The sequence below is a fragment of the Carya illinoinensis genome, chromosome 7 (assembly GCF_018687715.1).
Source record: "Carya illinoinensis cultivar Pawnee chromosome 7, C.illinoinensisPawnee_v1, whole genome shotgun sequence".
NCBI classification, from domain to species: domain Eukaryota; kingdom Viridiplantae; phylum Streptophyta; class Magnoliopsida; order Fagales; family Juglandaceae; genus Carya; species Carya illinoinensis.
This window is the reverse complement of record NC_056758.1, coordinates 2588072-2604433: the sequence shown is the minus strand read 5'-3', so window position 1 is coordinate 2604433 and position 16362 is coordinate 2588072. Positions and strand designations below refer to the sequence as shown.

The following is a 16362-nucleotide window of genomic DNA, read 5'->3' as shown; positions in this document are numbered from 1 at the left end:
TCAGACCCTTATGAAACTGTAATCGACTCTTCGTTTCTACTTAGCTTATTACTTTCCTTAAGACTTCGAGTTAACATGCTTCTCCCATCCAAGTCTATGGAGTTAGGAAATGGTTTCCTTCTACGGTAGTTTCAGCTGTATTTCCATCTGCTTTCTCTTCTCACTTTCCCCGTCTCTGTCTTCTTCATCTTCTCTTCTCTACCTCAGTCTCTTACTGTCTCCATCTCCCTGTCTCTCATAGCGTTTCCGTCGATTTTGATTAGCATGAAAGTGGAATTTGAATTGGCCCAATCCAATTTAAGGTTTCAAATTCGAAACGCTAATCCAGATATATGGGTTTTGCTACACAACTTTCTAACACTCCAATACCCTACCTTTTTTTTTTAATTTTTATTATTTTATTTTTTATCAAATATTTAATATATAAATAATGAATAAAATAATTAAATTAATTTAAAAAGAATAAATTCAAAAAAAAAATATTAAAAAATATTAAAAAATTAAAAAAAAGTAGGATGTTGAGGTGTTGGAAAGTTGTGTAGATTTTTTCTTAGATATATAGGTGCTCAATATCTCTCTCGATGTCACTCTCAACAATAATAGAGTGGTAGGAAAGATTTTATTTAAAAAAAAAATATATATATATATATATAATAAAAAAGGCAAAGTCTAAGAGCAATTGACCTTAACTCCAAAATTATTTCACAATGAGAAACTATATTTATAATTGTAAATTGTATAACTGCCGTGTAATTACTTTAAAAAAAGTAAATAAACTATGAAACTTACATAAAAAAAATTAATTTTTAAACAATAAATTTTATTTTTTTTTAAAACGATTATACGACATTTACGTAATTTATAATTATATGTAAAATTACTCAATAATATATATGACAAACGAAGTTAGGTTTGGATGCACAGCTGAGATACAAACTATCTCATTTGTATTGTACAGCTCATTTCGTCCGGGTATTCAAACGGCCATCCTCAATTTTCTCTCTCATCTCAAAAGTTTTTCAAACAATTATAGTAAACAGTGAAAATACTAACAGTAAACGGTAAAAATACTGACAATAAATAGTTAACAAGTTTTTTCAAATGTATGTACAGTAAATAGTAAAAACTAACAGTAAACGTTCCTCCTTTATTTTTCCATCCCATTTCGAATATTTTTAGTCAAAAACAAAAATTGATGAGACCCACTATCTACATATATTTTACAAGATTTAAATTTATTTATTAATATTTTTTAATTAATAATAAATATTACATTTTTTTAATATATTCATAACTATTATCTATTAAATGATTTTTAATTATTGGTAGGGCCAATCCTTTTATCAAATCCTAAAAAATAAAAATTAAATTATTTTATCTCATCTCATTATCCACACTTTTTTTTTTTAAACTATCTCATTTTATCTTAAATTCAAAATCTTATTACTATTCAAAATTTTTTATTTCATCTTATAATTTTATCTAAACTGCGTAACCATGGCCTGAATCTGTTGCAACCCCCGACATAATGACAATAAAATTTATGTCTGGAATGACGTGTATGCAGAAGGTGTGCGCGTGTGCGTTTGTGAAGGAACATTTACAGAAAGCCTCTGAAAATAATTTTTTCAAGGCGACAACAAAATTATAATAAACAATGGAAATCTCTACTTCACTCAAATAATACATTTTACTTCGAATACAAACTCCAACAAAATTTTCGTTACAAGCAAAATATTACACTAACAGTCCAAATGACAAAAAAAAAAAAAAAACCCTAGATGACCGAATTACAGTAAATGCATTCATGAAGCCAAGGGGATTTGCTTCTGACCAACAAAAACCTGATATATTATTTCCGTCACAGGAAAGAAAATGTTATCTTTTCTGGGTGGGGGAAGAAAAAACATAAAAAAAGAAAAAAGAAAAAAGAAAATATGATTATATGAGAAAGAAGTATGGATCAATAGGAATCAAATCTTGCAATCACTAATTGGACTAAAGCTTAAACAAATTTTCAGGCATCAGCCTTTTGGCCAGGAGGGGCTCCAGCAAGCCAGCCCCACACCCCACCAGAGCCCTGCCTCTGTTTTGCATTCAAGGCAGCTTGTTCGGATGCAGCCTTTTGTCTTTGGAGGAGTTCCAGTTCCTTCTGTAATGCCTCCATTGTTTGGAGCTTCTGCCGTAGTTCTGCAACATCAACCTGTCCGTTCATAGAGTATATTAGCAGACAATCATATTTCAACATTTTTATTTTTAGCAATGTTATTCTTCATCCTTAGTCATACTGGTTGATTTGACACATTTGAACCTAAGGAGCCATTTAAAATGTGCCACATTAACCGGTGTGACTAAAGAAGATAAAATCAAGGATGAAGAATGAATCTTTTTATACAAGTAAAACGTATTCCAGCAATTGAACAGTTCGTTCATATTCCAAAGCTTTTCATGCTCACCACATACTTCAACAACTGTCACACTTACAATGATCTAATCCACTTAATGATCGGATGTTCAAGCTAGAGGCTGTCAACTGGTGAGAACTTCAAAAAAACATGAAGTGATATCTCGACTTCCAGTCTTCACACATCCATAAGGTGTCCATTATGACATCCGGTCATAAAGATTGGGCTTTCCCCTTTCCTCAGAATGAAGATATTCATTCATTCGAATAGTGGAAGTGAAAGTAATAGAGGTGTCTTCCAATTTAATTAACCAAGTTTAACAGCATGAGATAGAATCATAGATACCTCAAGTTTGAAACATCTTGATTGCTCAGCAGCAAGCTGACCACGAACAGATTGGAGCTCCTACAAGAAACAATGCAAGAAATTAAGGACATATATAGGGAAAAGGGCAAAAATATGCAACATTTTACTGAAGATGGGAAATTGAATGGGAAATGTTCAGTCCACAAAGAATTGAGCGTGTCAGTTTGCAAGTTCTTTTTGTAATCTTCTTCATAAACTTAACACTTCTCAATTCAAATTATCAAAGCAAATCTAAGAAATGCAAGCTTTTACTCCTTTTTTTCCTTATGGGTAAACACAGCACGCACATATGGGATGGAATTAGTGACATTAACTCAATCCCTTATTTTATCAATATATTTTTTTTTTGATAAATAACCTTATTTTATCAATATTATTTTTCACTTAAAAAAAAACTATGGGATTCCTTGTGTCCCGCCAGAGCCTTGGTTACCTTAATGAGAAAATAAAGTCAAGGATTATGTCCAACATCAAACCGAATGCCATGACAAAACTGTAATGTTTTACAGTTTTTCTCTAGCATTTTCCAGCATAATGAAGAAGAGATGTCTGGAAGCAAACATCTGCCTAAAATCTTTAATGGTTTCAAAACAATAATTCCCATTCATAATTTCATATGAAAGAATTTCCACCACAGCAGTAGCACAGCTTTTTGTACAATCCAGCATAGCATGTCAAATCAGGCATCATCAAAGTGGTAATTTATTTAGTTGAAGCAACTTCTCCACCATCTTATCTCTAATAAGAGCAAAACCATCATAAATTAACTCAGCTTATATCATTTTCCATATTCCCGAGGGACTATATTTTCCTGTCATAACATCCTCAAGCTGTAAGGTACAAGTTAAAATGTACCCCTCTTTTCTTCTCCCCTTAACTTATTATTCAGAGTACCATTTCCCTTTTTTGTCCAATACTCACGTCCACAACCAAAAGTTCAAAACAATTGTTTTTTTTGAAATGGGATTTAAAAGATAATAAAAAGTGTTCTTCACACTCCATTAAATAGATCTCCTAACAGATTCTGCTTCTGTCAAAGAATAAAAATAAACACAGAAAGTAATTTATATTTGTTTTATACATTCAACTTCTTACCTTGTACAGTTCAGTGTTACGAATCTCGGCTTCTGATAACTCTTGCTTTAACTGCAGAGAGTGAATCTTCTCTTTGCTCAATGATGACTCTAATTCTTCTTTCTCTGCCTTGAGGGTTGCCAAAAGATGAATATTGCTTGGCTCACCTTTAGACTTCTGCATGAAGCACAGAAATTGGTTGTGCCAAAAGTGGACAGAGAGAGAGAAAGCAAGCACAAGTTACATGAATGCACATAACGAAACAAAGGTTAAATGGATATTGGGAACCATTTAGGAGTGCCATATGTGTCCTATGCGGAATTAGAACAAGAAATGAAGAGCTGGTGCTCTTGAAAAAATGTATCTTCTGCAAAATAATAAAATATCGAGAGTAGATTTGCAATTTTCATAAGAAATTTTACATGGGCTCTTGACAATTCTTATGTCAATAAAATTTGTTTATAGATCAAGAAAAGAAAATTTCCGAAGAAAATTAAATAATTAATGTATGAAATTATCCGGCATATAACAATCAGGTCATTTAACTGTGGCTCAAAATTGATTTACCATACCTAAGAGAGACAAAAACTGAGTTTAGTCAAGAAGCACTCTCTCACAAAATGCAACACAAATATATTCAGTGGAAGTGCTTGTAAATTTATGTGTTACTACTGGTGTTTGTAATCCCTAGGGCTGTGAAAAATGCTAAACTCCGACTTTATTCTGCTTTCCACTCAAACTACACTCCAATCTATAATACCCCTGGATTGAGTATAGGAAGGTAGTGAATGAGATCCCACATTACTTGAGAATGAGAACTCCTTGCCCTTTACAGGGATTTCAAGAAGCTCAAATTTAACATTGACTAGTCCTCTTGGAGTGTAGGCACATTTGTGTCTTGGGTTTTCCTTGAATCATTATAAATGATATCAAAGCTAAACCTAACCAGAAATGTGAGATTGAGTCATGCCGCCTATGATGAATTGACCTGATGACGATGCCAAGGATTTAAGGGTAGGGGTGATGAAAGGGATCCCAAATTGCTTGGGAAGGAGAAGTTATTTCCCGTTTAATGATTTGAAGGGTTCTGATGGTAACATTGACTAGTCATTTTGGAGTATATGCCCAGATGTGGCTTAAACTTTCCTTGGGTGGTAACAGATTGAAGTCGGAATTTTGACTTCAGAATCTGAGTTTGAATTCTAAAAAAATCAATATTGGAGTTTGCAATCCAACAAAACTCTGCAACTTCAACTTTGACTCCAACCGTTATTTAAGAAAGGAATAAAATTTACTTGATATGATAAAATTGTGTCATTCTAAACCAACGGTAATTGAGCAGCCTAATTGTTAACCACTTTTATCTATACCTCCAAATCTAGGGTTCAAATGCCTTGATTGTTCTTTTGCTTGTTATTATCTAAAAAAGATGCTTAAAACAACATCATTAACTATCCATTTCTTAATCACATTCACATAAACCTAATAAACCTAGCTTCGTTCTGCAGTTATACTCTCTCTCTCTCTCTCTCTCTCTCTCTCTCTCTCTCTCTCTCTCTCTCTCTCTCTCTCTCTCTCTCATCCTCACTTCAATAGATAGCTCTAGTCCTCCACTCTGGCATTCATTCCTATGGCTTTCTCCGTCTTCGTCTTAACGATTTATTCCCATGGCTTTCACTGTGGATGGTTTGGTTAAAGGTCTTTATGATCTTGATGTATATAGTCTTGAAGACCTAGTCATCTTTTGAGTCTTTAATCCCTAATTGTTAGTTGTGGTCGTATTTTCTGGACAGATCTCTGAATTTGTAGGAAAAATCTGTGAATTTGTAGTTGTATTTGTGGGAAAAATCTGTGATTTTGTAGTTATATTTGCAGGACTCGCTAAGAATTTGTGGGTGTATTTTGGTTTTCTTGGGATTCGTTCTAGGGAGGATTTTCAGCATAGCAGCATATTTCCAGTGAACTAAGATAAAGGCCAAAAAATGAACAATATTTCAACATTAGCAAGATTTACATACCACAGGCTCTGACTCAGCATTGTCCATAACAATTTCTCTAATTTTCCCTTCTTGGCCTGCGTCAAACTCAGACTCCACATCTCTTGTAGGATTTGTAGCATTGTGCACAGCAGAAACACTGTCTGGGACAGGAGTTTCAATCATCTTTGATTGCAAGGTTGATTTGTGGCTTGGCTTAAGAACATTAACCTAACAGAAAGAAGCAAAATAAAGTAAGAATATGGAGCAAAAGCAGTAGAAGAAAACCACGGCTAAGTCAAAGCGACCATTCACCTCATTGTTGTAACGACCATTATATCCTCCAAAAGATACAAGTATGTCTTCACCATTGTAGGAGCTTACAACCACACCCAAGCCCTGAATAGAAGAAAATTAGATAGTTAACCACAACTTCAGGAAAAACAATATCAAGCTCCAAAAGAGGCTGGGATGACTTTGCTTGAAACCAGTGGCAATTTTTGACAAAAAGCCTTCAAATTATTTTATCAACGCCTTGAAATTAATTGAACAATTAAAGATTCCTGCAAAACAAATACCTCACTGGCAACTGGAACTCGTCCTTGAACGGTAGTTACCACTGACCAAACAAGTGTAGACATGTTGAGGACAACAGTTTCTGAGACTCCTGGCAGAAGCAAATGAGAAAAAATAAATAGTCAATTGATTGGGAAATATGGAGCACTTCTGCTAAAGTTGTAGCTCATATCCTGTTCAAAAAGAGATACTACGACACCACCACATTTCAGATCCAGTAAAAAAATACAGACAATTATCAGGGAGCTGAAAGATCTAAAGCTTATAAGCTCTTCAAAATGCATTTAATGAAATGATTAAGGCCATTCATTTCAAAATCTTATCCCACAGAGTGAATAAATGTCTGCTTAGAATCTGTTTCAAGAATCTATGTGAACTCAATCAAACTGTGCCCCATGATATTAAATCACATTTTGATCACGATGTATATCCAAGTATTAAATTTGTAGGTTGCATACCACTCTTATTGTCACCACCACCGACAATGAACCAATTCTCCCCAACTGTCACACCTGCATGTCCAGCCCGTGGAGTCGGTATCTCGCCCTGTTGAGTGGGTCTTGACCATTCCATCTACAAAATTGAAATGTGTGAAAGATAACTAACAGTTCCAGTGGGAAAGATAACTAACAGTTCCAGTGGGAAAGATGACTAACAGTTCAGGGGCAGTTGGTTATCTTACAGCTTGCAAATCGAGAACATGCAGATCATTGAAGCAAGTAGCATGAGAACCACCACCAAAAATCAGAAGATAACGCTCAGCATGCACAGCAGCAGTATGATCAGATCTCGGAGAAGGAGACACTCCCCTGCAAAATGATAAATATATGATAAGATAAAAACTTTACCAATATATATCTACTTTTATATTCTATTCTATTATATTCTAGTGGACAGTAGACAGAATGTAACTATAAAACTATTCATACTATATGCCTAAAAGATAATGTTTCTTCTTGGTCTATCATAAGCCAGCCTTCAAGAGATAAAAGAGTATTCATACAAGTAAAGAACAGACAACAGAAAATTGGATTTAATACAATTGCAAATTGTCTTTTGTATGGATGCCATTAACAGATTTAAAAAAAGTGCAAAAAAAAAAAAAAAAAAAAAAGAAAAGAAGAAAGAAAGAAACAAAAGAATAAAAAGGCTTGAGATGTCTTACACAGCATCTATTTCATCCCAGGTCATAGTTTCTAAATCGAGAATATGCAGATCATTTAGGAGAGTTCTCTTTGCATCTTCTCCACCAAAAATCACTAAGCTTGTCCCAAAAAGGGTCACCGACTGACCTCCACGTGATGCCTGTAAAGCATGAGTACAAGGTACATTTACGACACATATTTTAGCAAGTACCAGTGAATTCCAAAAGTAATGTCAAACTGAGAAAACCGAGAATTAGATATATGCTTTTTCTAGATTCTTTATAGACAATTAATTCCAAAATGGACACAACAATAAATGTCCACCCATCTCAGGAACATCCAAAAACCATAAGCACACTCCTGATTCAAGATTTTGAACATGGCAAGGATTCATATATTTGTTGATTGTCAGAGATTTAAAAAGATAAGAAAAAACCAGATACCTACCGGTGCTTTACCATATGTCTTTAATGTTGACCAAGTGCTAGATTGCAGATCGAATGCCTTCACTGTCATGATAGAGAGCAATAGTTTGAAATACTAAAATGAGGGTAACTGCAGTGCAAGTCAACCATACAATTTCTTTTTCATTTTTGACTAGGATAAAATAATTAATAAAAAATCATAAAACCTACCATACCATTTCACTGTCAATAATCCTGAGAAGATATATCTCTTTCTACAGGTGAATGGTGTGTAACCGAAAATTTGGGTTAGGCAAGGGGGAAGATTCCATTTTATTGCAAGACTTGTCTCTTCTCACACTAAACAATACTCCAACTTAAAACTTTCCACAATATTTCCACTTTTATCGATGTGAAATTTTCTACAGGTGGCAAACTCTGAATATATCAAAGTAAATAGCAGTGACATTTACCCTGTATAGTTTCGGTTGGATCCTTTGTATGTCCAGCAATTGAAAGAAGCTTATTTTCCCATGGTATCTAAAGACAAAAACGATATTTTGACCACTAATTAAAATTGTCATCAATGGAAAATATTTTTTTTTATCAGTGTTATCAATGGAAAACGTCTGCAGAAGAAATAGATGTCATGTAAAAGTTCATAAATCCTCATGAAAAGTCTACATACTAACCAAGGAATGACCAGCACATGGAGAAAATGTCACTGGCGATGATGACTCAAGTGCCTCAGCCCCAGTCTTTGCCTCAATCTTTGACCAAGCCCAACTTCTCAAATCCAGGACCTGCATTGCTCCTCAAATTAGGGAAGAAAAATTTGTAATCATTTTTTTTTGATAGGTAATATTAAATTTTATTGATGTAAAGAAGGCGTAAGCCAGGTACATTGGAAGTATACATGTGAATACACTGCTTTAAGAGCTAGAAATTGTTACAAGGAAATCATGGAAGCTGAGACCATTGAACTCTAAAGCCATGGCCCACAAAAAGAAAAATTTGTAATCATATCAATGTAAAAGTAAAAAATAAATAAATTTTGAATGGACTTCATCTATAAGAAGGAACAAAAAATTAAGAAACAAAGTTAAGAATTGCAAAAGCACAGAATTATATACAGTGATAGCTCCTTTTACTTTTCCCTTTTTGGAAGGAGCAACAATTATTGAATATTTTTTTTGATTGGCACCAGGTGTCCAGGAACAACGTCCCGTCTAATCCTGGGGGTGCACAAGCCCTCGGAAAATAGTTTCCTGCAAGTGCATCTATAACATCCCGATCCCAAAAGTGTAATTATTATTATTATTATTATTATAAATTTGAGATATGTTTTGAAATAGATTTTAAGATGGTATTTGTTGTTGATTGAGTTTCATCCCCTAACCCAAACTTTTATCCCGTTAGTTTTCTTTTCAGTCTGAATACGAACCCTGAATCAAAACAAACTCCTAACTCCAGACTTTATCCAATTTATCCTCAAGACTCATGGCATCTCCCTCTCCCTCATCTATAAAAATCCCACGGGACCTTCAATTTTAAATGCAAGAAAATCCAGTTGACACATAGAGAAACTTACTCATGCGGCCCTTCAACCAAACAGCCGCCTCCTCACCTGAATTCACCACAGAGCCCGCCGACGGTGAGTTTTCCTCCCACCTCGATGTACGCCATCACCATTTAAGCCTTTCTCGTCAACCAAAACCACTGGGTGTTGTGGCCTACCACCATCGACCACACTGGGGAGGTCAGAGCACTATCCCAACTGCCCAAAAACCACCGATCAGGCACCCTGCACCATTTTTGGTGAGCTCTCTCTCTCTCTCTCTCTCTCTCTCTCTCTCTCTCTCTCTCTCTCTCTCTCTCTCTCTCTCTCTCTCTCTCTCTCTCTCTCTCTCTCCTCGTGATTTTCAGTTCTCAGTTTCTCTCTAACCCTCTCATTCTCTCTCGCGTCGCACCACTACCCAGAGGACCCAATTGCGTCGTCGGTCACTCCCAGCCACCCTTGTGTTGCCGTCAAACCAGCCACCAAATCCACCATCGCAGTTGGTCCTCTTTTTATTTGGTGAGTATCACACGGCTTCCTTCTCCCAAGTCCAGTTCCTTATTCATCTATTTTGATGTTTTTATTGTTATGTTTCAGACTTGCCATAAAGCCCCTTCAATGTTTCCATAATCACATTTATGCCCTTCGACCCTTAGCCTCTATCCTCCTTGACCAAATTCTTTAAATTATATTGGCCCTTGGGCTTTAAGCCCATTCAACCAATTGCTTTCTTTTTAAGGGTGTTCGGCCTATCTTTTAAATGAACCTATTAGACTTAGTTTTTAACTGGACTTGTTTAATTTGGGTGGGCTTGTTTTACTATTTTTTTCAGAAAATATTTATTATTTTAAGTAGGTTGATTTTATAAATTAGTATACTGTTTAATGTGAGTTGATGGTGTTTTATGAGAAACTGTTTTAGTGTATCTGAGTGGGCTGTTTTACTTAAATAAATATAGTAGTCATAGACTTGTTTTTATCAGAAAATATTTAAGGGATTTTAAGCATATTAGTATACTTTTAATGTATTCTTTTATATTATTTTTTTAGCCTATTATTTTGGTTAATATTCCAATTGACCTTTAACTAAATTTTTATAAAATTATTAAGATATATGTTTACACAGAATATTAAGTAATATGATGAGTTTTGAATAATATTATTTTATGTAATCTTTGTATAATTGAATATTTATTAAATTATCTATTTGGTATTATTTTAAGTATTTAGAATGCTACGACACGTTTTCTAGAAAAGTTAGTAACGATTAGTGCCTCGTATAGGTTACGAGCTACGACGTGAGTTTTTGAAAGCAGCGCTAAGAGGTAATCAGTATGATCATATAATTGCATGTGTACTGTAAATTTTCTAATGGTGTATCAAAATATGATGTTTGTCTACGCTAGGCTACAAGCTAAGTCAAGGTTAGATTCCTTTTACGATCTTTGATGAATTATGACATTATGCTTTTATGAATGAATTTGTTGGTTGATGCAGTGAATGATTCTAAAATCACATGGAAGCTATGAAATGTTCATGTAGTAATTTAAGTCAAGTATGCCATGTAATAAAATAGCCAGTTTATGTATACCATGTTCATATAGCACCTAGATCATGTATACCATGTTCATGTAATGATTAAATCTTATATGCTATGTAATATCATGAAGTATTTAGATCAAGTATGTTAGGTAAAGTTCATATAGAACTTAGATCATGTATGCCATGGAATGTTCATGTTTAGATCATATTATGCCATGTACAAGACTATGCCATGTTATGCTATGCCATGAACAAGGATATGCCATGTTATGCTATGCCATTTACAAGTATATGCCATGCTAGAAAAGTTCATGATATTAAATAAGTTCTCATGTATTAAGAAAGATAAGACGTTTAAGGGTGACACAGACCTAAACGTGTTTACCACAATCTATGTTAAGACGGTGCCACGAACCTAAGCACGGTTCACCATATGTTAAGTGAAACATAGACCTATGTGTGTTTCACTTTAAGTTATGTTAAGGATGACATGGACCTAAGTGTGTTCATCACAAGTTATGTTAAGGATGGCACAGATCTAAACGAGTTCATCACAAGTTATGTTAAGGATGACATGGACTAAGCGTGTTCATCACAAGTTATGTTAAGGTTGACAAAGACCTAAGAGTGTTTATCACAAGATATGTTAAGGATGACATGGATCTAATCGTGTTCATCTCAAGTTATGTTAAGGGTGACACAGACACAAGCGTGTTCACCACAAGTTATGCTAAGCGGTGCCACGGACTCAAGTGTGGTTCACCTTATATTAAGTGAAACATAAGGTGCCACGGACTCAAGCGTGTTTCACTCCATGTTATGACAAGGTATGGGGTGCTACAGACTCAAGCATGGTTCACCATATAATAAGTGAAAGACAAGATAAACAAGTAATTTATGCGTTCATGTTTATATGTTCACTATGATTATATATGTTTCCGCTCATGTTGATGACGAATAAACATGCTATGAGAATCTGTGAATGATATATGTTTGAAGAATCTTTCAAAAATTAAGTCTTGTTATGTTTTACGGTATGATGTACTATTTATTGAGTATTCGACTCTTTTTTTTTTGTTCTTTGTTCTCTTTTACGTCTAACTGTTACAGATGATAATTGTAAGGACGTAAAGCTAGAGGACCAGGAGTAGATCTAGTGCAAGGACTTAGTTTCTTCTATGATTTTTGGATGAAAAGTCACACGTAGGGTTAGTTTATGTTTTTATTTTTACATTTTCAATTTTATGTTTTCAAAAACAGTTATGTTCAGTTTAATTAATGTTTTCAATAAATGAGATATTTCAGGATATGAATATCTTTACCGGGCATTATATTATGTACGTTAGTAACATCTCTATCCTATGAGAATGGGGTGTTACAGCATCTCGGGCAATTCAAGGAGAAAATCCCCTAGTCCGATGGCCCCTAGAGATTGTTTGCACCCAAGGAGATTTGAACCTTAGAACTAGGGGGAGCATACCCCAAGCCCAAGACCTTTACCACTTGAGCCAACCCCTAGGGGTTAACAATTATTAAAATTTGAAGGTGAATGATGTACAAGAGATAATGAATGAAAATGCAGCACCTTGGCAATAGCTCAAGAGAAAAGATAAAATGGGAGAAGCTATTCTAGATAGCATGAGCTCAACTATGCATGTCTATGAACAGATAATTTACTTACATGAATATCATTGAGGTAACGACCGTTGTGATTTCCTCCATATATGTACATCTTGTCTTGCACGACTGCAACACCATGCTGAAAATACGTGCTTTGTTCAGACAAAAGAAGAACAAGAAGAAAATGCCTCCAACTAGTTTATATTACAGAGAAGACATGTATATACCTCATATCGTGCTTTTGGGCGTTGACCAGATATTGGAGGGGCAACCCATTGATCATAGACAGTAACTGAACCAAGGCCTTCCAAGACAACATCTTTATCCTGAGTTTCCGTCAGGTTCCCATTCTCAGTTGGGATAGTCTTTGTCTCAAAAGAATTCCCATTCACAACCACTGGCTCAACTGTTGAATTATGCTATGTACCATTTGTGAAAATTATACAAGAAAAACATATAGTTAGTACGAACACAATCAAGGGAGCGATTTATAGCCCCTCATGCAAAATTAAGTATCATGTTAGTTAAGGCTCTCATCAACATGCAATTCAATTTCCCAGTTATTCCTCTTTACCCATCACAATACTAAAAACAGATATTGGTGAAGATCCAAACACTAGGGAGTGAGAACATAAATAAATATACTTAAAAAAAAAGAAGATTTTCTTTTTCATTTTGAAAGGACCTTATCAAAAGTAAATGAAACATGAATGTATATACATGTCCAACCAACAATCAAGATCTACACATTCACATTTAAAGAAAACATCAGAGACAAACTCAGCGGATTAAAATGGATCGCCCAGGAGAAGCATGTCTAACTTGTCAATAAACAAAATAAAGCCAGTTGATTAAAAATGGAGGATAGAGTGATGTTGATTATGTACTAAAATAACTGAGTAGTGGTGTTGGCAGTGACGATGGAAGAAGGGTTGCAATTAGGCAATGCCAAGTGTGAAAGCAGTGAAGTTAAGGGTGATGGTGTGGAGTAGGAAGTGGCAGTGGTATGGTAATGGAGGTCTAAGTGAGACATTGTTAATGTGGTACAATGCTTTTTGTAATTTGGTGTGTCTTCGTGGTAGCATCAGTACAAAGGATAATGGATATTTGTCAAAATATAGTGCCAGCAACAGCAGTTGCGGTACCGATAATATTGTTGGTGTCCATGGTTAGTGACAGCAGAGATATATTGCACTTGCTCTAGTTCGTAAGTCATCAATCATGTTCAAATGCAAACACTGAATTCTTAATTTGCACTGAGAAATCAATCCATAGCCAATTTTTGAAGGTAGAACAAGAAGAAACCACAAATATATACAAGTTCTACATACTCACATTCATTTGGACATCCATTACAGGCTCTGCAACAAAGTTAGATGCTCTTGAATACCAACTTGGATCTTCTTCCTATCCAAAAAGAAAAGAAAAGAAAACAATCAGCTATGCTTCTGAATGAAATTACAGTGGCATGGCCCAGAAAATCTAATTTGCATGGACCTCCAATATTTTCACAAAGAGACGCATTGCTTCAGTGGAAGACATGTTTCCAAGCCCGCTCCAGCTGCATAAATAATAAAATCCTTATGAGAATGAAAAAAAAAGTAGCAAAACAGATAAATGAAACTATATAAATCAAGTAAAAAGGCAAGGAAGCCAAGCATCAGATGGCCTAAAATTGCACAAGGATCACATTCCGCATCATACATTATATGCACAGCAGTTACCTTTTTCCACATCCCAGTCAACTCCAACCCAACTCTCCACAAGAATTAAACACTGGTGTGATTATTTATTTCATAGACTTCTTACTTCTAACAAGCATTTTTCTATTTTATATTAACATTTCAAACTTCTCCCTCGAGCCATTTTCGGCTTTCCCAACTCTAAGACTGCAAACTAATTAGTCCCATATATCATGTGTTGTAGTATAAGAAGCCTGAAACGAATAGGAATTACAAAATACTTTTCAGCATCTAATTTTCAAACTAAGAACAGCTAACGAAGAATTTACCTAAGAACAGTTCAGAACCTAGGCTCTCCTAGCATTATGATAATCCTTTCATTTCCACATCTAGGAAACTTCATTTGAAAGAAAAATAAAAGATTTTACACTACAAGAGTGAATATAGAGTGTTTTCTAGAATTAAAAACAATAATATGATACTTAAAATAATAATAATAATCTGACAGAGGAGTTTGAGATTAAGGACACGAACCTCTTCCATTTTGTATGCTCAACAACTTTCCAAGAATTAGGCTCCTGTATGTCACAAGGTCCTACTGTCGCCTACAAATTGAAATGAAACCAGAAAATTAAGTATTCAGTGACGAGCACACCAAATCAAAGAAACAATTCTTCGTCAAAAACTCTGAAACATTCACCGATTAAATACTCCACACTAACATTAAACTACTCAATCACCGACACTTAAATTGCCATACAGATTAATCCCAATTCTCATTCACCGAGTTTAAATTTTCCCCTACCCTCTCCCCACTTATTCCGCAGTAGCCAATCACAAGATTCACAACCACAGATCAGCCATTAACAAGGAGCCGATATCAACCCTAACATCCAGATCTACCTAAAAACTACATTCAAACAACGAAACGCAGGCCTTTCAATTACCAATATAGATCACGCACAACAGAGACTCAAGCTGCGTATGGCTACAAAAAACTAACAATCCTAAAAAACCAAATCAAGCGCAGCGTTGCACCAAATACAGCACGCAAATCAAATCAACGCCAAATTGACACGCAATGCACCCATCAACAATGACATTTTCCATTGATCTGAGCAGAAATCAGAACAGAAAAATCAAAGCGGCGTGCGGTTTAATCGAAACGCACCGGATCGGTGACAAACGGAATAGAGAAAGCGAGAATTAGCTTATGGTGGTGGTACCTGTTGATACAAGCCATAAAGGATGGCAGCGGATTCTTTGGAGAACTTGGAGGTGAGTGCCTTGAAGGTGGAGTTGGCGTCGCCATCGAAGCCGGCGTAGGAGGCCGCCGCGTAGAAGCGCTCCGGGTATTGGAGCCCAGAGGTCGCCCGCGCCATCGCCATTGGTCTCCCTGTGGTCTGCGCTCAGATCGACGGGTATTTAATAATTGGAAAAATATTGCAGCTGGAAAATGCTAAAGAAATTCAGGGGGAACGTGTTTGGGGGTGGATCCCTCGTCTTTGGATTAGATCTCACTCTTTTCTCTCCCCGTTGAGTTTTCGAGCGGAAAACGGGAAAACAATAAAAAGGATTTCTCCCAGTTAACCAAAGAAAATACAAACAGGAATGGAATGAGACGTTTGGTACGAATCATCAAAAATTAAAGAATTAAACACCAAAACCAGTAAAATATTTAAATAACATTATTAATGTGATGGACATATATTTGAGGTTTGGATTTTTAAATTTTTAATCTTTTTATAATTAATATTCATTTGCCAATATTTCCATAATAGCGATCTTAGGTGAATATTATATTTCAACTATAATTATTTATATTTTTTAAAATTCTTAAAGTTATAAATTATAGTATTGATAGTGTGTTTGGTCATCTCAGGACTTGTTTAATTTTAAAGATGAGATGAAATTTCAACTTGTATGAAGAGTTACTCTTTCGTTCAAAAACTTATTTTAAAATCACTTTTTAATTTAAAATAATCGCATCTCATCTAATTTCTTAATCTAAACAC

At 35.1% G+C, this 16362-nt stretch overlaps 1 protein-coding gene across 1 annotated transcript; it reads right to left on the bottom strand.

Annotated features, from left to right (window-relative positions):
- Positions 1 to 1671: 1671 nt before the first annotated feature.
- LOC122316747 (acyl-CoA-binding domain-containing protein 4) lies at positions 1672 to 15969 on the bottom strand. The gene is made up of 18 exons (XM_043133508.1): positions 15574 to 15969; positions 14882 to 14952; positions 14163 to 14226; positions 14001 to 14072; positions 12893 to 13084; positions 12727 to 12804; positions 8639 to 8749; positions 8420 to 8486; positions 7990 to 8051; positions 7563 to 7702; positions 7080 to 7206; positions 6856 to 6970; positions 6400 to 6488; positions 6137 to 6220; positions 5864 to 6052; positions 3867 to 4022; positions 2751 to 2810; positions 1672 to 2203 (listed from the first exon to the last, which is right to left on the bottom strand). The coding sequence occupies exons 1-18, from the start codon at positions 15733 to 15735 to the stop codon at positions 2018 to 2020; spliced, it is 2025 nt and encodes a 674-aa protein (XP_042989442.1). The 5' UTR covers positions 15736 to 15969; the 3' UTR covers positions 1672 to 2017.
- Positions 15970 to 16362: the final 393 nt, after the last annotated feature.